This window comes from Lissotriton vulgaris, chromosome 1_1 (genome assembly GCF_964263255.1).
Source record: "Lissotriton vulgaris chromosome 1_1, aLisVul1.2, whole genome shotgun sequence".
Taxonomy (NCBI): domain Eukaryota; kingdom Metazoa; phylum Chordata; class Amphibia; order Caudata; family Salamandridae; genus Lissotriton; species Lissotriton vulgaris.
The window spans coordinates 964,575,628-964,597,360 of NC_141685.1; the positions used below are offsets into that span (position 1 = coordinate 964,575,628).

At 47.8% G+C, this 21,733-nt stretch overlaps 1 protein-coding gene across 8 annotated transcripts in view; it reads right to left on the minus strand.

Moving 5' to 3' along the window:
* STAT6 (signal transducer and activator of transcription 6) overlaps positions 1 to 21,733 on the minus strand; it is a 725,020-nt gene that overhangs the window by 95,030 nt on the left and 608,257 nt on the right. For 6 of the 8 annotated variants that reach the window (XM_086959999.1, XM_086960023.1, XM_086960016.1 and 3 more), the window contains one exon: positions 8,530 to 8,616. The exons of the other annotated variants lie outside the window; for them this stretch is intronic. In XM_086959999.1, the coding sequence (XP_086816125.1) occupies positions 8,530 to 8,616 (87 nt within the window). The remainder of the gene's footprint in view (positions 1 to 8,529; positions 8,617 to 21,733) is intronic. 8 annotated transcript variants of the gene reach the window in all.

Genomic DNA, 21,733 nt, shown 5'->3' on the forward strand with positions numbered 1-21,733 from the left:
GCTGGCTGGAACTGTATTAGCTGAAGGCACAAAAAATCAGAAGGAGTGAAACAAATGCTACTGCAACTCTGGTTTTGTGGATTTAGACTGCTAGCAATCTGTATATTATACATTACTGGACTCTGTCTCTGACCTGGAAAGCATGCGAGTGGCTGCTTTCCCCACCTGCTGAGCGCCCAAAGGAGCTGCAAATTGCATTGAATTTCATCATCGTAGCTTTCCTGAAAAATGTCTGAGCTATCTGCATGTGATGATGTTTCTCTTGCCATCTCAACATTTGCAAGTTTTCATATTTACTACTTGAATTTATTTTGTAGGTAATACTGTTGCTATATCCCCAAAGGGAACATTAAAAAAAATCAAAATGCCTTGAAATAGCGAGTTCTGCAAGTACCCTGCTTCACGTCAAAGGACACAAACAGGCTTGAGTGGACATACATTGATCACTAGCAATTTCTAATCAACAAGTACATTTAAAGATCATTTGATGTAAAACCAGGATATAAGGTGATAATGCCAGGTCATGCCTCATCTCCAAGGGACTGGAGAGGACCTTGGAAATTCAAAAAATGCAGACAGCCAGATTGCCCAGGGCTGGCTATTACTGGAAAATTAGTAATGAGCTCTCCAGCCAGTACTATAGTCAAAATTTCAACTGTGAAACTAAGGGCTTCTGCACCAGCCCCAGAGGAGAAGACAATGGAAACCCCCCACACTGAGCCTAAGTCTATGAAGAACATATGGGTCTGCCTAGTTGGAGCTGTGGTGAATGGAAGGCACACCTCCCTGCCGAAGAGCTGAAGTGCCCTCGCCAGGATGCTGTGATCTTCCTCAAAGACCACTGTGGCCCAGCTGTTGAAAGGATCTGCCTGGGATGAACCTCAACAGGCTGAGATGGCCCCAGAGAAAAGAGGTTGCTCAATCCAGATGTTCAAAAGAAGTGACGCTATGCATGATAATATCTTGGCCGATAAAACAGCGCACTGCCTTCAAATATCAAGAAAGGTGAGTCTGCTTTGTCTCTTTCTCCTTCTAGTGTCCGTGGGTGACTGTTCTTACCTCCTGTGATGTCCTATGGAAGTCCTGAAGAATCTCAACTTTGACCACTGGCCTGGGGTCCTAAATTACCATCTTCCATCACAAAATCTCTACACTTATCAGTAGTTTCTGAGGTACAGTTTAAGTGTTGAACATAACCAGTTATTCTCAAAACCGAAACTTAAATCTTGAATTAAAATATTTTGAATATTCTAAGTCCACACTAGATGGCAGGATAGTGCACACAATGCGATCAAGAACGACACATACCGCAAACAGTCTTTTTTTTGGGAAATATAGGGTCTGTTTAGACAATGAAGCTATTTGTTTTAGTTTTACTGATCTCAGTGTCTACAGCAGAAAGTCTTGACTGCTTGACCCAACTACCCTTAGAATAAAATGAAGTATTTTTTATCATCCAGCTGGAATTCTACAGTATAGTGGACTATGATATTGTTGCAGTTAATGCCCAAGCACTTCTGACTGCTGTGGCAACCCCAGATAAGGCTTTGCACCAAAAGTGAGAGAAAGGATTGTGTTACTTATCCTGAAAGCGTCTGTTCTAGGCATGTAGTGCTGTAGATTCGGAAGATTTGCATATTCCTGCCATCGATTGTTGGGTCCGGATGTGTGCAAGTTGTTTTTCTTTAAAGAGGTCTTTCGAGTCACAAGGTAGAGTGACTCCTTCTCTTGGTGATAATGCGTCTGGGCATCAACTCCATTGTTAGATTGTTTTCAAACAGGCGGGTGAGAATGGAGTGTGAATAAGCATCAGTAAAGAGATGTCCATGCATATGAAAGGAACTGCAACTAGCAGAGTCGTCCAGGGAGGAGGATGGGCGCATGTGGATCTACAGCACTACATGCCAAGAAAAGATGCTTACAGGGTAAGTAACATAATGCGTTTGAGGCATGTGTGGCTGTAGATACACATGCTTTGCACAGACTGTAAAGCAGTTCCCTCCAAAAGCAGTGGCTAACCTGTGGGTGTTGTAGTTGTGTGAAAAAGTGTACGTAGCACTGCCTGACCTACATTAGCTTGTTGGTGTGCTACAACATCCACACCATAATGATTACTGAAAGTGTGTGGCGTAGACCATGTAGCTGCCTTACACATGTCAGCTATTGGAGTATTGCCCAAGAAAGCCATAGAAGCCTCTATTTTATGAGTAGTATTCTCACAGGGTGGGGTTAAAGTCCTTTTGGCTTTGATGTAACATGTCTGAATATATTTAATTATCCATCTAGAAATTCCTGATTTCGATATGGGTTTTCCTTTGTGAGGGAACGAAAAGGCAACAAAGAGTTTTAACATCTAGTGTATGAAGAGCTCTTTCTGAAACTGATTCTGGTTTGGGAAGGAACACAGGTAATTCAACTGATTTGTTAAGGTGGAAAGGGGAAATCACCGTTGGAAGGAATTTTAGGTTGGTGCGAAGGACCACCTTATCCATGTGTAGTTGCAAGAAAGGTTCTTCTATGGCTAGTGCATAGAGCTCACTGACACGCCTAAGTGAAGTAATAGCAATCAAAAAGGCGACCTTCCAAGAGAGAAATTGGAGGGGACAATTATGTAGTGGTTCAAATGGTGGACGCATAAGTCTGATGAGAACAATATTGAGTTTCCATGTGGTTGCGGGTGGAATTCTGGGTGGAATTACCCTTTTAAGGCCTTCCATAAAAGCCTTAATAACTGCCACTTTGAACAGAGGTAAGTGTTGCCTGTTTTGTAGATAGGCAGCCACTGCAGCTGATTGTAAGCGTATTGAAGTGTAGGTAAAGCCAGAGAGTTGTAAATAAAGAAGGTAGCCAACAATATTTTGCACAGTTGCATTAAATGGATCAACGTGAATATTACGGCAGTAAAAGACAAATCTTTTCCATCTAGGTGCATAACAGGCTCTAGTTGTAGGCCTGCTTTAGGAATGCTACTTAAGTAAAAAAATTCTCTGACCTCGAGAGCCAAACCACAAGGTTGAGTTCCTTTGGATTTGGAGACCTTATTTCTCCATGTTCTGAGTGAGAAGGTCTGAGTTGAGGTGAAGCTTCTCTTGGGGAACTACAGAGGGTTCAAGTAGTGTGGTGAACCTTGGTTGACAAGCCCAAGTGGAAGCTATTAGAATGAGGGTGAGAGACATCTGCCTGGGCCTCCGAACCAGAAATGGAAGAAGAGGGAGAGGCGGAAAAGCGTAGACAAATATACCTGACCAGTTCATCCATAGAGCATCGCCCTTGGATAATGGGTGTGGTGTGGGAACCTGGAGACGAGGTTTGGCCATTTTGTGTTGTCTGGGGTTGGAAACGGGTCTATCTGTGAAACCCGCACTTGTGGAAGTATGGGAGGAGGACTTAGGGGGGTGGAGTTCCCACTTGTGGACTTGTTGCCGAATAAAGCTGAGTAGGTCGGCAAAGTAGATGTCTGTTCTTGGGCGTTGCTCTGCTAACAGATAGATATTTTGATGTAATGCCCAGCGCCAAATGATCTGAGATACGTCTGATAACTGTAGACAGTGCCCCCCACCCCTAGTTTTTTTACATAGCACATGGCTGGGTATGCAACGGTTACCACGCATATTTTACAACGCGGTACCGTTAGAACGCTACTTTTACCACGCAGGTCGTTACAACGAAATGCGCTGGGGGGCGCTCCAGGATAGTAAATACTTTAATTTACTATCCAACTCCTTTCCCTAGAGTCCACGGGGACTGGAGTTGGAATAGTAAATTAAATAATTTACTATCCAGCACCCCTCCACGCAAGTCGTTGTAACGACTTGCGTGGTAAAAGTAGCGTTGTAACGGTACGCGTTGTCAAAGTACGCATGGTACCGTCATACATCCACATGGCTGTAATATTGTCTGTCCGGAATAAGATAACTTTGCCTTTTAGTGAGGTAGGAATGCTTTCAATGCTAGGAGAACAGCTTGAAGCTTGAGGTAGTTAATATGGAAAGCCTGGTGATTGGTATCCCAGAGACTCGAAACTGTGAGATCCGGCAGGTGAATAAACCATCCTGCAAGGTATGTGTCTACTGTGAGAACAATTTGTGGAACAGGGTCAATGAATGTTCACCCTTTTAGCATGTTTTGTGCAATCCACCACTGCAGAGAGCGATGAGTGCATCTGTCTATCAACACTAGATCTTCCAACTGACACTGACTGAGACCACTGGAGTGCTAGACATTCTTGTAGTGGACACATGTGAAATCGTGCATAAGGCACTATGGTAATGCATGAGGCCATCATACCCAGCAGACCCGTAACTGTTCTGTTAGTTGTTGATTGGCTTTAAATTGTGGTAGCAGGAAATTTAGAATCTTTGTTGCATTGCATTTGCTTATCTCACTTGTGTGTTGAGAATAGGCCCAGATACAACTGAACCTGAAAAGGTTGAAGATGGGATTTTTGTACACTGATCGAGCAGATCTATAGTGACCTGAGTGTGTTGGTGACACAGAAAAAGAATAATGGTTTGATAAGCCAGTTGGCCAGATATGGGAAGACATGGATGTTTTGTCTGTGGAGATGTGCTAATACCACTGCTTAGCAGTTGGTGAACACCTGGGGTGCAGTAGTTACCCCGAATAGGAGGACTTTGAACTAAAAATGTTTGCCTGCTAAGACAAACGTGCAGTATTTGGGGTGTGCTGGATGCATTGGATCTGAAAGTAGGCATCCTTTAAGTCTACTGCTGACAAAGCGCCTTGCTGGAGAATAGGATCACGTCTTGGAGGGTGACCACATGGAAATGGCCTGACAGGATATAATAATGTAAGGGCCTGAGATCTAAGATGGGCTATGTGAGCCATCCTTTTGGGAATGAGAAAGTACAGGGAAGTATACCCCTGATCCTTGATGTTGGAAAGTAACGGGCTCAATAGCTCCTTTGAGCAAGAGAGTTTGTGTGTCTGAGGTGGAATGTTTGGGTGTTTGGTGATGAGCTCCAGACAATAATCATGTTGGATAATGTCCAACACCCACTGATACGATGTTTTGGATTGCCAGGTGGGGAGACATATTTTTAAACGACCTCCGACAGGTGTTAAATGATCGGGGGGAAAAGCAAGGGAGTCACTGCTTAGTGATGGATGAGGCACCACGTGAGGAAGCACCTTTGCCACAACTTTTGGAGTTGTTACCCCTGTATGTGCCCCTGTAATAGCCTTGTGAAGGGGAACTGTGAGTTTATGGTCGATATGATAAAGAAGAGGCATTAGAAGATGCTGATTTTGAGCCTGCTCTATATGAGAAGCAGCGAAAGGAGCCACAGGTAGTGGGTGCTTGGAGTGCACTCATGGATTTAGCAACCTCTGTGTCCTTTTTCATCTTTTTTAATGCTTGATCAACTTATGGACCAAACAGGTGTTCCTTGTCAAAGGGGATATTTAAGAGTCTTTGTTAAACTTCTGGCTTGAAGCCAGATATACGCAACCAAGCATGTCTGTGGAGCAACACACTGGTATTTATACCCTTGGCATCTGTATCAGCGGAATCAGGGGCACACCTAATGGTATTAGAAATAAGTGCCCTCCTGTACCATTTCCTGCCCCCTTTTTTATGTTCCTCTGGGAGGTACTGGAGGAGGTCCTCCATTTCATCCCTTGGACACGATCATACCTGGCGAACAGACCTTGTATATTTGCAATTTGCCAGTGGTTAGCAGACTGCAACGCTACTCGCTTCCCTGAAGCATCAATTAGCTTAGATTCTTCATCAGGAGGTGCAGCGTCAGCTCTGGTTTGTAAATCAGCCCTCTCACAGGCATTGGACACAACCAATGAATTGGGGGAAGTTGCCCTCAGATGGAATTAGGGTCTGAAGGAGCAGCTTTGTATTTTTTGTCGACCCTGGGAGTGATAATGCATGTTTGGGCAGGGTCTTTAAAGATGTCATCAGTGTGACGCATCATGTCATTTAACATAGGGAGCCCTATGTGTACTGGGTAGGGTTGAAAAGAGGAAATCCTCACGTATAGGCTCTTTAATTTCAAATTTGTTTTATTGGTGTTAAGAGCGAAAGTAGGCATTTCAATACAGCAATTAAGTAGCAGGCATATATAGCAAGCGAGACAGACAGGCACGTCTTCTCTAATTGTCGTCAAGTAAGCAAGAACAATACGCCAACACAGATATGTAGAGCCAGTGCTGCGACTAAGGTGCCATGTACAAAAGGTCAACCGACCAGAACAAGAGCAGGACCTGGTTGAACGCTGCAGCTCTGCTGATGAGCTCCTGCTATGAGGTGGTGTCATCAGGAGGGGATGGTTTAGTAGGGCACAGGTCTGGATCAGTGTCCCCCGGCAGATCAATGTCATAATCTGGCCAGGGGTCTGTGGTGCATCATAAAAATCACCCCTCCACCACCCCCTCCCCCCCCAATGGCCACCTTTGGGGATCTCTGTGGAGTTATATCTAAGAAGATCACCCTGTGAATGAGGTGGAGAGGGAGGAGGTGGTGTAATGAAGGGTGGAGGAGGAGGTGGTGGTGGCGAATTAGGTGGAAGAGTGTGCAAGGGAATAGTAGCCTTGCCTGTCTTCGTCTTTTATAACAGGCACCCGAAAGCCTACGGCTTCTCCAAAGAAAAGTTGGCGCTTTGATGGAGGTGGCACCGTCACCACTGTCTTGGCTAAGATGTGGACAGTCTGAGGCTGTATGTATAGCTATTTTTGGTGTGGATTAAGCCGTTCCTGCAGTGGCTGGCAGATCGGTTCAAATGGAGTACTGGGAGCCAATTTTGATGGTCAAATTTCAGTGCCAAAAGTTGTTTCGGTGCCAAAGTGGTTGGAGCCAAAGATGAAGAGGGTTGGCTCAAGGCGGAAGCCAGTGGCTTTGGCTGTGCTTTCTGAGCTGAGCCCAAGGGTGAGGCATCTGTAGCAGATGTTCGGTGCCCATCATGGCCTGCTGGAAGTGGTGGCCCGGGAGCCTTAAGTTCGGTCGGAGCCGAATTCTTTTTTGTTGGCGGGACTGGGACATTAGTACTCACAGTACACTGACCCAGTGGGAGGTACTGTAAGTGCTTGTCGATCTCTATGTCAGAGCTGGAATCTTCTACGGAAAACGCCTCTTTTCCGGCAGTAGAGGCCTCTCGGAGTTTCTCCTCCTCAACATCCTGTTGACCGAAACTGTCAAATGTTTCGTTGACCTGCCTACGCTGCATCTCCTTGTAATGTGCCCTTCGGTTCCATAAGGTTTTCTTCAACCGAAAAGAACGACAGGCCTTCAATCTTCTTCCCTGTGATCAGGAGACAAGCAGAGGTTGCAATCCTGATGGTTGGTCGGTCCGCAGGTACTAGGGAGGAAACGGAATGAAGTCTGTTTAATTAGCTGGGCATTATAAGGCAAAGTTGATGAGATATAAAGATAATCCCGGAAGGGCGAAGCCCGAAGGCTACAGGTGTAGCACGTCGAGCCGACAGGCGATAGTCTTCCAGAGATTTGAAACACAAAGATGGGAACGCGTTCAATAACAATACCGACGAGTGTATGGGTGGATTGCGAACAGAAAGGAGTCCAAAACGGTCTCAAACTGGATCACAGTAATACACATTCGAAACCGACGGCAGAAAAAAAACAATTGAACAATGGAGTCGATGCCCATGCGCATTATTACCAGGAGGAGGAGTCACTATACCTCGTGACTCGAAAGACTTCCTTGAAGAAAAACAACTTGCACACATCCAGACCCAAAACTAGATGGTAGCAGTATGCAAAGCATGTGTATCTATAGCCACACATGCCTCGAACCAAAGAATTATTTAACCCAGTGTCTATAATGACCATAGCAAATCTGTTCTCCCATATTACAGTTCCACAGGTGGGACAACAACTTACGTTACTCTTTTGAAAATCACTTGGCATCACTATTACTTCTATAATGTAAAGAATCATTCAGTGAGGGTCTGACAATATCTCTCTTAGTCACAGCCAAACCAAAATGCTGCAAAAGGCAACTGTAATGCAGTTTATAACGCTCTGGTGATCCTGCAAAAATGCTTTAAAAATAGGTGCCAAATATAACAATAGACAGAAAAAATGCATTAAAGAGCAAGATTAGTCGTTGAGCTTGAATTTACAGACTTTTAGGTGGGGGAACAATCGATGCATGGGTGCAGAAATATAGTGAAGATGACTAAGACCAACACACCAGTGAAAATATCCTTTGAGCTTCCTGACCAATTACAGGTGAAGAAGGTGTTAATTACTGAAAATGAAACAGACAAAGAGAGAGAGAGAAAGAGAGAGACATTTCTAATGAAGGGTTTCTAAACTTAAGGAAAGTGGAACATACTGCACTAGAAAAAGAAAAAAAGATTCAAAAACATTTTGAATGTAACAGAGATGACTAGGCAATAGATGACAGGGTAGGGAAATCAAAGAAAAACATAATAGTACAAGGACTGAGATTAAGGGCAATTGAGAGTTAAAAGGAAGTAGAAAAATGAAGTGATTTGGTAGGTGATTGGGAAGCACTGTTAATATTTAAGTCTTACTGTGCCAGGGGATAATCCTGTTGGTGGGCTCCGATTTCAAGTTTTGGCATAATGCTTGTGTCACTGGGCTTCGACTGGCTCTGAGCACTGCAAGTAGAAACATTTAACGATAAAGAACCAGAAATACATAAAGAACACAATAAAGCACTTTCCTATGTGGATCATTAGCTAGGTCCCTGCCTGGTGGTGCTTGGCTTTACAGCCATGTTTGTGATTCCTTTGGTTGGAGTGGAGACTGGGCATGTGTAAGACATAAAGCACAAGTTACTACTTGTGTAACGATATATCTGTAAGAGATATTAGTTAATGATAGATTCCTTACCTTAGAATATCCCCAGGCGTCAGACTGGATCTGGAAAGTTTTGCTAGCAGGACCCCTGCATGTCAGTAGGTGGCGTTGTGCGGCTCCGCGTCTGTCGCTCGCATTGTATGCGCCAAGTTGACGTCACGGAGACTACTTATGCGCCACCCATGCGCTGACGTCAGTTCTATACACGACTTTCCGCGCCAGGAACGCAGAGCCATGCAAGAAACTGACTACTGGTGCCATGAAACTAGGGCCCTAAAACTGATGGTCTTAACCCTAGTAATCAGTCCACAGAACGGGAAGGATGGGTGGGGCGGTAAGGAATCTATCACTAACTAATGTCTCTTACAAATATATTGTTACACAAGTAGTAACTTGTGCATCTGAAAGAGACAGGTTAGTGACAGATTCCTTACCTTAGAATAGATACCCCAGCAATACCAACCCCGGTGGAGGGTCTGTGAATAAGATGACACCAGAAAGTCACGGAGTACAGACCGGTCAAAGAAGCCGTCTCTCCGGACTTGACTGACAAGGCAGTAATGCTTGGTAAACGTGTGCAGAGAGGCCCACGTAGCTCCCTGACAAATGTCTTGCAAGGGAATGCCGCGTCCCAAGACAGTAGTTGCTGCAGTTGCCCTGGTGGAATGGGCATACAGCCCCACAGGAGGCTCCTTCGTAGCCAACGAGTAACAGGCCTTGATGCAGAGAATGACCCACCGAGAAATGGTCCGTTTGTGCACGGCCCAACCTTTCTTGGCGCCCACTTAGTCAAAAAAGAGTTGGTCATCCACCCAGAACTGTTGAGTGCGCTTCAGATAGAACGAGAGCGCACGTTTTGGGTCCAGACGCTGGAGCCTCTCTTCCTCTTTTGAAGGATAGAAGGTAGGCAAAGTGATGGTCTGCCCGATGTGGAAGGGCATGACAACCTTTGGCAAGAAAGAAGGACGGGTCCTTAAAACCACCTTGTCCGGATGAACAGAAAGGTAAAGAGGTTTAGAATAAAGAGCCTGGAGCTCACTCACTCTTCTGGCAGAGATGATAGCCTCCAGGAAATCTGTCTTGAGAGTGAGAAGACGTAAAGGAAAGTTATGAAGGGGCTCAAAGGGAGCGCACATCAGATAGGTTAAGGTAAGATTTAAGTCCCATTGAGGCATTATGAAAGGCACGGGAGGAAACATGTGAGTAATGCCTTTCAGGAACCAGTTAACAATCAGGGACTTAAAAAGAGAAGGCTGATCTGGAAGCCTTAGAAAGGCGGAGATGGCCGAAAAATAACCTTTGATAGTGCCCAGACCATAGCCCTGCTGGGCCAAAGAGAGAAGGAACAGAAGGACCTCTAAAAGAGGGGCAGAAAGGGAATCCACAGCTTTTGCTGTGCACCATGCCACAAATTTGTTCCACCTGCAGGCGTATACTGTCTTAGTGGAGGGACGCCTGACTGCCAGAATGACATCACAGACTTCGGGAGGAAGATCGAAAGCTGTCAACTGTTGCCACTCAATCTCCACGCATGGAGATGGAGTCTGGACAGGTTCGGGTGGAGGACCGTCCCCTGATGCTGCGACAGAAGATCCTCCCGAAGAGGCAGTCGGATCAGGGGATCAATCGCCATGTTAAGTAGCTCGGGATACCAGTATCTTCGTGCCCAATCCGGAGCCACAAGGATGACTTGGGCCCGGTCGCGCCAAATCTTCTTCAGCACTCTGGGCAGAAGTGGTATAGGCGTAAAACAAACCGCAGCTCCACTCGAGATGAAAAGCGTAACCGAGCAAGTACCTCCTTGGAAATTCTAATGCGCAGAACTGATGACATTGTGCGTTCTCTTCGGTGGCGAACAGATGTAACCAAGGCTCTCCCCACTGCAGAAAAAGACCTTGCGCCACGTCCGAGTTTAGACGCCATTCATGATCCATCAAGCACCGGCGGCTGAGTAGTTCCGCCCTGGCGTTCAGAGAACCTGCCAGGTGTTGAACCACCAAGGAAATGCCCTGATGTTCCATGTCCAGAGGCGCAGAGCCTCCTGATATAGGGTGCAGGACCCCACCCCGCCCTGTTTGTTGCAGTACCACATGGCGGTGGTGTTGTCCGTGAACACCTGTACCACACTTCCCCCGACAGAGGGAAGGAATGCCTTCAGTGCAAGTCGAATCGCCCGAAGTTCCAAAAGATTGATATGGAGTCGGGACTCCGCTGGAGAGCAGAGGCCTCTGATCTCCATCTCTCCCAAGTGGCCACCCCACCCAAGGAGGGACGCATCCATCATCACTTTGTGTTCCGGTTGGTGAAGGGAGATGGATCTGCCATTGACCCAATCATGATTTGTGAGCCACCACTACAATTGTCGAGCAAGCCCATCGAGATCTGGACGTGATCGGACGGGTTGCCCTGATGCTAAGCGCCCACTGGAACTTCATGTCCCACTGCAGATCCTGCATGTGCCATATAGCAGGTTGCACTAGCAGGATGCAGGAGGCCATCAGGCAAAGGAGCCGGAGGGTCATCCTGACTGAAACCCAGGATAGAGGCTGAAAGATCGGAATCATAACCTGAATATCCTGGACTCGATGCTCGGGAGGATAAACCCGAAACTGCGTCGAATCCAGAACCGCTCCGATGAAGGGGAGCTTCTGAGAGGGACTCAGGTGTGACTTCGGCACGTTGATAGAGAACCCCAGCAGATGCAGGAGGTCGGCCGTAGTCTGGAAGTGGGTGACAACTGCCTGGGGCGAGCCAGCCTTCAACAGCCAGTCGTCGAGGTAGGGGAAGACTGACACCCCTGACCTGCGCAGATGATCTGCGACCACCGCCCACACTTTTGTGAACACCTAAGGGCCACTGGTAAGGCCGAAGGATGAGCACGGCAAATTGAAAATGCTCCTGGCCTACCATGAACCGCAGGTAACGCCGGTGGGCCGCAGAACGGGGATGCGCAAAAAGGCGTCCTGCAAGTCCAATGCTACCATCCAGTCTCCAGGGTCGAGGGCAGCCAAGACCTGAGCCAGAGTCAGCATCTTGAACTTCTCCTTCTGGAGGAAGCGATTGACGTTTCTGAGGTCCAAGATGGGGCGCAATCCCCCCTTGTCCTTCTTGGGGACTAGAAAGTAGTGGGACTAACAACCACACCATACTTCTGGCCCAGGAATGCGCTTGATGGCCCCCTTAGCCAAGAGAGCCATGACTTCCTGCGGGAGAAGTGCTAGGGGATCCCCTGACATGCGGTGGAACTGTGGAGGCATGGCCGGGGGGGTGGGCTAGACTAGAAGGAAAAGGAGTAACCCCTCTGGACGAGTTGCAGCACCCACCTGTTGAAAGTGACAGAACGCCAATGGAGAAGGTGATAACGAATCCTGCCACCCACCGGCGTGGGGTGTGCCCCGAAGCTCAGACTAGGAAGGCTCCGAGGCGGATACCTTGGGGGTGGAGGTGGACTGGCCCGCACGCCGCCCCCCGGAGCTGCCACGGTTGCCTCCACGCCCATGGCAACGCTGAGTTTAGTTCTGCGCAGGCTTTTGACTAAACGAACGGGCAGGCGCACCCCTTCCCTGGACACAAAAAGAATGAAAAGTAGACATGGCCAGGCGCGTGGCAGAAAGGGCCAAGGACTGGGCAGTAGCTCATGAGTCTTTAAGACGCTCCATGGCACTGTCGGCCTTATCACCAAACAGGCGAGTGCCATCAAAGGACATGTCCATGAGCGAACTCTAGACATCCGGGGAGTACCCGGTAGACCTCAACCAGGCATGGCGATGAAGTGCCACAGTCGTGGAAATCGCCCTACCGAGAGAGTCTGCGGTATCCAAGCGACACCGAATGGCAAATTTAGCCGCGTCCTTACCCTTGGCCACCGCCTGAGACAGTCCAGCCTGGACCTCTTCAGGACACTGGGGCAACACCTCTGCAACCGTATCGCACACCGCTTGGGAATAGCGGCGGAAAAGACACGTGGTGCTCATCACACTCAGCCCCAGGCTGGCCGACAAGAACAACCGCTTGCCAAACTGCTACAGCTTCTTAGAGTCCTTATCCGGCAGCGCCTTGGGAAAGGCACTCTGGGATGTCGAAGCTTGAATGACCAGACTTTCGGGTGTAGGATGAATGGTCAGAAAGGCAGGATCACCCGGCACCGGGCGATGACGCCTGGCGACGTTCTTATCACAGGTGTCCCTGTGGCCGGCCGCGACCAAGTGCCCAACAAGACATCAGTGAGGGCGCCATTGAACGGTAGCAGTGGCTCTGATGAAGTGGACGCCGACAGGAGCACTTCAGTGAGGAGATTAGTTTTCAGTGCCACCGTAGGGAGATCAAGGTGAAGGACCTCAGCTGCCCGACGGAGCACCATCATATATGAGGCACCCTCCTCCATAGTGGAAGGGGGTGGGGCAAACCCCGGGTCAGAGGAGACGTCAAGGCCGCTGGCCTCCTCCAAGTCGCCTGCCCAATCCTGCTCAGAGTCGCACTGGCGAGCAAGAGGGTCCTCGGACCCCTCCCAGCCGTCCTCGGCCTCCGCCGCGGGTGGTACAGACCGCGGTGGTGGGGCAGGGGTCGGAGGAGGAACACACGGCGTTGAGGGAACGGCGCCGATCGGGGTCAAACCGGCGCCATATCCCAATTTGGATCCCAGTCGGGAACAAAACCGTCTGGGAACCGGGGGAGTGGCGGAACCAAAGGCATTCACTGCGGCGCAACAGGCGGAGCCGAGGGCGGCGCTGGGGCCGGAGCCGGCAGCGTAGTAACTCTTGGCGCCGGAGCCGATAGCACAGGAGCCGGCACCGGTGCCGGAGCCGTTGGTGGTGTCGACGGCCCAGCATGATCCTGACACGGGACCGCGAGGCCCAAAGGCGCACCGGCGGGAGCCCGAAGCCTAAACAGGCGGTCCATGGCAGCAAGAAACTGTTGCACAAGTGCCGAACTTCAAGCAACTTCCAGCGTTGCTCCCTCAAGGCCTTCAGGGCCATGGCCCGACAGTCGAGACAAGAGCAGGAGTTGTGGTCACGCTCCAGACAGTAGAGACAAATGTCGTGGGGGTCCGCCACTGACATGTTGCAACGGCAGAATCACCAGGACTTAAATCGGGCATCCCTACGCACCAGAGAAGACCAACAGGAGACAAAAGTCCCAAAAAGAATAGTCAAAGGTGACTAGGGTACGTGGTCTAACCGACTCTGCGCTTACTGGCGAGGAAAAAGAAAGAACTGACGTTGGCGCGCATGGTTGGCGCCTAAGTAGTCTCCGTGACGTCTGGGGATATTTTAAGGTAAGGAATGTATCACTAATGTGTCTCTTTCAGATATTAGGAGTGGATTTCTTTGACTCAAGCTTACTAACTCCCTTGTACCTAGAAGTTTGGGTCATGATAGGGAGCCGTGAGTTGCAAGAGGCAGTAAAGCTTCTGTGCGAACAAACTGACAGACTAACAGACAACCTCATAGCTGCATTCTGACCTGCTCTTGGTCAATGGGATTTCTTGGGTTCAGTGGAAAAAGGGAAGTGCACACTGTAGTGTTCTACTCCACAGCCACCTTCAAAACCATGGACACAGCCTCTTATTTATAACATTGATGGTACGAACGCTTAACTAAAAAGCATGGACACTACTTCAAGCTTTAGGGCCACCTGCATTATTTTCAAAGCAGAGGTCTTCCCCTCTCCAAGTTCAATAGAGGGCCACATAGATGACACAGTCACATTTCTCTATACCAAAACGCTCACATAAGTACTCACATAAATATCACATCTACACTGAGACAGAAAAGTTCACACATCAACTTCTGCACACAAACACGTTTAAACTCCTCTAAATTGTAACAGAGTTACACAAGTACACAACCACAGCAAATACATCCAACGTCTATCACATGCATACAACCCTTTACATTCTAAAATCCATATGCACACTGTCACACATTTAATGGTCCACGCCTGCACTGTGATGCGTACTTCATCTGATGATTACATTGAACTCTCCAAAATTAACACGCAGATTATACTGTTTGATAGAACACTAGCATTACTACCAGTGCCACATCCTCTTAACTGTTCCAGATGAATATACCTTTTTTTCCCGCAGTCTTTCTTCCTGCATGGAATTACAACGCGGTCGTTATCACGACCGCGTTGTGATTCCGCATACCATTACTCCGCAAGTCGGAACAACGAAAAGCTAACACCTGCCCTGAGCAGGTTCTTAGCCATGTTATCCAATGGGAGGTGGATAACATGGCTAAGAGCATTAGCTCACTTTTCAGCTTAGCGCGCATATCTCCAAAAGTTGGTAATAGGAGATAGCGATGTTAGTGACTGTTTTCAGTCGCTAACATCTTGGCACGCCCACTTTGCATGTCATTAGTGATAAATATCACTGACATGCAAAGTGGGGCCCAAGATGGTCGGTATCTCCTTCTAGCTGTCGCTAACTGGTGTTAGCGACAGCTAGGTAATAGGGAGATAATTTTATCTCCGCTTTCTTGGCTTTTAAAGCCAAAAAAGCGGAGATAAACCCCCTTGATAATATGCCCCAGAGTTCCTCAACTGGAGATTTGCCATGGTCAATTTGGAGAAATAGGTCTGAAAGAATTTTAAGATTCGGCAATCCTATCGGTGTGGCAAAATGCAGGGTGTGCAACTGCACACACAGGCCTACAATTTGGATTAAAAGGTACCTTTCAACTCTCTGGTCACATTCCTATGCCTGTGTGAACGAGGTGTACTGAAGATGGAACCGGGTGAGTCGCTGTAGAAGGACTTTTGCCAATGTAAAGCTCAGCTCGAGTTTATGACGGCCAAAAATACCGTGATTGTGACCCTTTCTAAAAAGGAGAGTTAACAAGACTGTTGATTTTATGGCAAGACCGGAGGTTTACATTATTGCAATCTTCTTTAATGCTGTACACACAGCAGCCCCTTTGACAAATAGAATACAAAACATAGAGAAATCCAACACTATAAAACCATGGAACTCCCAACAGCCTTCCTTCCTTTTTGCTGCTGCTGAATCAGATAAGTAATCTATGGCAGCTCCGAGTATAAATGATTATGATTGACTGTTATGATGAGTTTTTGTTAAAAATTATTCTTGGGGAAGTGTTTTGTAAACCATTCAGGGTTTGAGTGGGGTGAATTTAAATATTTAAAGAAAAGGAACGTTTACATGTATTTATCAATGTTTGGTTCGAAGAAAATATAAAATATGAGAGATATGGGTTCTGGAGATTTCAGGAATTGTAAACAGTGTAAGCGTTCAAAATATTTTCCGAGATGCGACCATGTTAGCATGCCTGTAATTATGTTGTGTTGTTTGAAATGAAGTGTGGAGCGTGTAACGGGCAAGTTGTGTACAGTGGCGGCTGGTGACATTTGTAAGTGGTGAGGCGTAAAAGTTCTGGTTGAGTTCTCGGTGGCGAGTGAGAGTAGCGAGCAAGCATGACTGTCATAAGGGTGACTTGCGGCGTTTCCCACCCCGAAAAAAATCTGAAAAAAGAGTGGACAAATAGTCTGTTTTGAAGCAAATTAGAGAAAGCAAGAAGGTTGATAAAGGAATTGTGAAAGTGTAGTAATGACATCAACAAAAAAGAAACTTCATAATGATGTAGGTAGCTGCTTATTCAGTATAACCACAGAACTTCACAACAGACTGAAGATAACAATGCCAAGTTAGCATACACACCTCCTTCTGCTGTCAGGATGAAAGGAGCCCCCCCCCTCCCCCCCACAGCAGGGGTGGTCTAACTCAGGAGGAAAGTAATAGTAATACACAAAAGGACCCTGCTGTAATTATAGTCTGTGTCACAGTGTGCACTGCACAGTCCACTACAGTTTGCAAAAGAGTGCCACCCGTAGTCGGGCATAAATCACTTCACACAGGAACAAAAACACATACTAAAAATCACATTTAACGGGGGGAAATGACACAGAAACAAATGGTTTACTGTTGAGAAGATGCTAAGCCAATGAAATGAGGCAATGTAACATCTACACGAGTATCTCTGAGTTCATAGAAATACTGTCAGGGTCAGATGAATCAAACAAGAACAGCACCTTCGGCATGCATTTAAAAAGCACAGTCTGTGCCTAGTACTCCCGCTTGCTTAGAGAGAGAATGGTCATAAGTGCAGAGGAGCACACGTTCCCACCTGCTGCACTGGCTTTGAAAGCCTGTCTTTAACTCTTTGTCCCCGCAGCACACTGAAGAACTATTTCACGCCATGAAGCACACGAGGATAAATGCAGCTGAATAGCATTTCAATTATGTGGCACTGCTGCCATGGGGGGGAAGAAGAAAGCAGTGTGTTGAGCCACATAAGTGTCTGTGCTTGTTGTGTCAGTGTCTTCTGCTTTGGTGCGTTGTGTCAGCATTTCCTATCCCAGTGCTCGGTCAGTCTCAGCGTGTTGCCTCAGTTTGTCCTGCCTCCCCATGTCCTAGTAATTGTCTGATTGTCACCCTGCCCCAGTGTGCACGTGAGTGTCTCCTTCTTGCAGTGAAATGATAACACTGAAACTAGGTATTTCTCACAAATGAAGTATATTGATTGTTACAACATGTCAGCCTGCTGGTGGCTGGTGTCAAGGAATGTGTGTGGTATTTTGTGTGATTGTGCCGTTGTGTGTTTGTCTGTTTGTCAGGTCTGCGTATCTCTTACTTGTGTGCACGAGCTGCGCATTTAGTGTGAATGTGTCTTTTGAGTGTGTGTTTTGCTTGTAGTGTGTGGAGCGCTGTGAAAAGCGAAAGCAACGCTTGTTAAAACGTAATGAAAGACTCATGTGATTCTTGCACTTGTAGTGTTAAGTTTTTTTTTTAGGTTTCGCCTATTATCATTTGCTTGCGAATGTAATAGGCGAGAATTCAAGTGCTCCATCGACTCGTGAAACCACTGCGTTTTTTTCACAGTGCATGTGAGTCACGTGACCACAAAAGCGGGTCACGTGACCACACAAGCACACACATCTCCCTAATCCGCCTGCCACACTTCTCCTCCCCTCGCTCGCATTCCCGCCCCCCCACCAGGCTCTCCCGCCCCCATCCGGCTTCCCTCCACGCATCTCCCTAATCCGCCTGCCACACTTCTCCCCCCCCCCCCCCCCCTCGCTCGCATTCCCGCCCCCCCACCAGGCTCTCCCGCCCCCATCCGGCTTCCCTCCGGCATGCTACCCATTCACAACGGCTACAGAGGCGCTTTGAAGCCAATTCACTTTAACCATGTTTGTCTGCTTCTGCGTCACTCTTCTTTGCAGCCACCTTCATTGATAAGTGCAGCTGAAACGTCACTTCCGATGCAGCAGGGACCAAGCACTGATTTATTCAACTTAATCCGTGACCGTCCGCTGCTCCCCAAGTGATTGAGATACTATTTGTTCTTCCCTCCTCCCATTCCCTCCCCCGCCTGCTGCTTCAGCCATAGCGCTTGCATGTGTTTGAAATTGCTCTCCCCACTGCATTTTTTTCTTGTTTCGTCCTCCAGTCACTCTGCTCTCACTGGTTCTTGGTATCTCCTGCGCCCCCATGGCTGCAAGCCCCATCTCTCCCACCAACGTTTTAATGCTTAGAATCCAGCACCTTCCTGTACCCCAATCACCCTCTTCCCGCTGTCACTTGTCCCCTCCCGCGCCCCTGTGGTTGCTTTCCCGTGCCTCTTCAACCGTCATGGGATGTTACCGGCTCCTTCCCTACCCCCTGCCCCCCACTCCCCCTGCCCCTTCCCGCTGCCGGTCACCTTGCTTGTCCTCTCCTCCATTCCTTTTTTTTTTCTTTTTCCCCACTGCGATTACAAAGATCTAAATGAAACAAGCACTCGCGTTGCCAATAGGTTTCGCATTTGGAAAGTTGGAGCTATTGGTTTTGTAAATGACATTTTATATTTATATATCGTTATTGGCATTGTCAATAACAATATATAAATATAAAATGTCATTTACAAAACCAATAGCTCCAACTTTCCAAATGCGAAACCTATTGGCAACGCCAGTGCTTGTTTTCTTTGCTTCTGACCTATGTGCGTGTGACAATCTCTTTCTCTTGTTCTTGAAAGCAGTGTTAACAATAACAACACCAGCAATGCTAATATTCTCATAACAGTAAGGCAATAACATAAGCGACACGACCATGGCTCTATCTACAGGGCTGCAGGAGGGTGAAGCTATTTATGTCTAATTTTTTTCCTGCTTTTACAAGTGCCTGCAGGGACAGGGGCAATGGCGGAGTAACGCAGGGGAGGGAAGGCAGATGGCAATAGAGGCAGGACGGTAGAAGTGCCGTTAGGTGGTGCTAGCACGAGCCCGGGTGAAGGGCATCGCATCAGCATCAGCCCACTCACACCGGGGGAAAAAACTCACTCTCTCTCTGTAACGTTCGGCAATGGAACCTGCACTACTGCCAACAGTCGTGGCTTTGGGAGGTGGGAGGGGGGTGGGGGGCTTGCGACTCTCGGTGGGGGGTGGGGGGGAGAGACAGGGAATTAAACATATAAAAGTACACTTACCTGACCGCCGGTCTGCGCCGCCTCTGCTGCTCCCCTTGGCGCCTTCACAACGGCAGTGGAATGGACTGGCAGGCACCCCTATCAGCAATCCTGGCGCTGCCAGCAGCGTCAGGTGTGGCTTAGGGCACGGCTAATTTTCGCCCGCAGCACGCCCATTAGGAGTCCAAGGGGCTCCTAATGGGCATGCGCTAACAAGGAAAACCACAAGTGCGCATGAGAAGGCACAGTGCGAAAATTCGCCCTCCGTCCCCACTCATGCGCACTTGTGTTGCGCTGCTGCCTGCCCCTGGTGACAATCATGACAGTCAACATGACGCTGGACCGCCCACCTCCTTCAGTCTCTGAAGGGGGTGGGCGGTCCGACGTCATGCTGACTGACATGATTGTCAGTTCTCCCTCGGCGTCTTTGAAGTTAAGTCACCTGATTCAGTTTACTTCAGTTCAGAGATGCAGAGGGAGCAGCGGGCGGGTGGGCTACGCCCCCACGCCCCCACGCCCCAATGGACGCACCGCGCCTGGTTGTGTAGGTCCTTACTTGGCAAGAGGGCACTGTGGTGCACGCGGGATTTTGTGTGCAATTCAGTGAAGTTTAAAAAGTGTGCGACTCGAGATTAGGAAGGTGCTCGGGGTTTGTGTAGCGCGATGAAATTGAACACACAGAGTCGGAAGATTAAGAACAGTGCTTCCAGGTAAAAGTATTGAATTAAAGGTAGGACTGGTTTTGCTGTCATGTACGCGTGGCGGCCATTTTAGGAACGCGTGATGTTGTCAATATGGAGCACAAACATCTTGAGGAAAATCGGGGAGTAGAAAAGAAGTTTAAGAAAGGGAGTCATGATAAGGGATTTGGAGGTGAATGGAAATTTGGCAGTGTTAAGTGCATACAAGGGGACCAAGTTAAGGTCCAGAGAAGTCTGGGAAGCAGACTAATGAAACAAGGAAACATTCCTCGGTTTGCTATGATGAATCCTCTGGGAGTGCAGAGGTGGAAATAAGTTGTTCCTCTGATTTTGAGTTAGAGAAAGAGTTAAGAGAACATACTAGGGAGTCTGTAGTCTTGGAAGAAAATAACAGAGAGCAGAAGGCTCTGATGGATCCCTTGGGAGGGTATAGGTTTGATCCCTTATTGATTAAGCATCCTTCGCCAGCAGCATGGACTCCAATTGCTCATGTAGCAAAGTACATGGAGAATTGGTTGAAGAAACAGATTCCGAAAGATGCAAGACTTTGCTTGAGATCGGAATGTTCAAGACCCAGTCTGGCCAATAGACTAATGGTGACACCAGACCTGGTTGCAAAGATAATTGTCTTCATAGGCAAAGGCATCAGGGGTCCTAGGAAAGACTTGCATAAGGGCCTAATAATGTGTCTGGACCGTTTATTGGATTTGACAGGTCCTATTACTAAGATTTTGTATATGGTTGAGGAAGCATACGTGGGTAATAAGAGCTTGGATATAGAATAGTTGAGACAATGGATCCAAAGAACTGTCTGTCTATTAGGTAATGCAAATACTGCTTTATCAGTCGAACATAGGAAGAGTATTTTGCTAAAAATTGATCCAAAGTTGGTGGAACTAGCAAATAACAAAGGCGGTCATTTCAGCAAATGGGTTGCTGTTTGGTGACGATTTTATAAAGGATATGTCTAAATATGTGGGAGCTTTTAGCTCTTTAAAAAATAATAAAGAGAGATTAAAAAAGTTTTTGATAAACATATTTTTGAAGTGGCCGGGATCAGTTCCCTCGCCAGGACCAGGCATTACTACAGCCTCATTTAGACCCAGTACTTTTCAGACCTCATATAAGTCAGAGGGATTCTACCCTCAAACACAGAGGAATAGAGGAACATATGGACGTGGAGATAGACGGTTCAGAAACACAGGTAAGTCAATCAATCAATCAGGCGCTTAGTAAGCGCGCTACTCACCCATGAGGGTCTCAAGGTGCTGGAGCGGCAGGGGGGTAAGCAGCTCGGTTCAGTTGAAAAGCAAGGTCTTGAGTGTCTTCCTGAAGATGTTCAGGGAGGGGGCGTGTCTGATGTCGATCAGGAGTTCGTTCCTGGTCTTGGGCGCAATGTAGGAGAAGGCTCTTCCACATGTTCTGGCTCTGCGAATGCGTGGGGTTTCGGCGAGGGCAACGTATCGGATGTTCCTCTTGTATACATGGAAGGAGATTCTCTTGTTGAAGTTTTGGGGACAGGTGTTGTGAAGGCATTTGTAGGCGTAGGTGAGTATCTTGAAAGTGACTCTCTTCTCAACGGGGAGCCAGTGGAGGTTCCGCAGGGGTTCGGTGATGTGTTTGTGTCGAGGGATGCAGAGGACGAGTCTGGCTGCGGTATTCTGTATGGTCTGGAGTTTTCGGAGCAGACACTGGTTGATCCTGGTGTAGAGGCGTTTGCGTGGTCCAGTCTGCTGGTTATG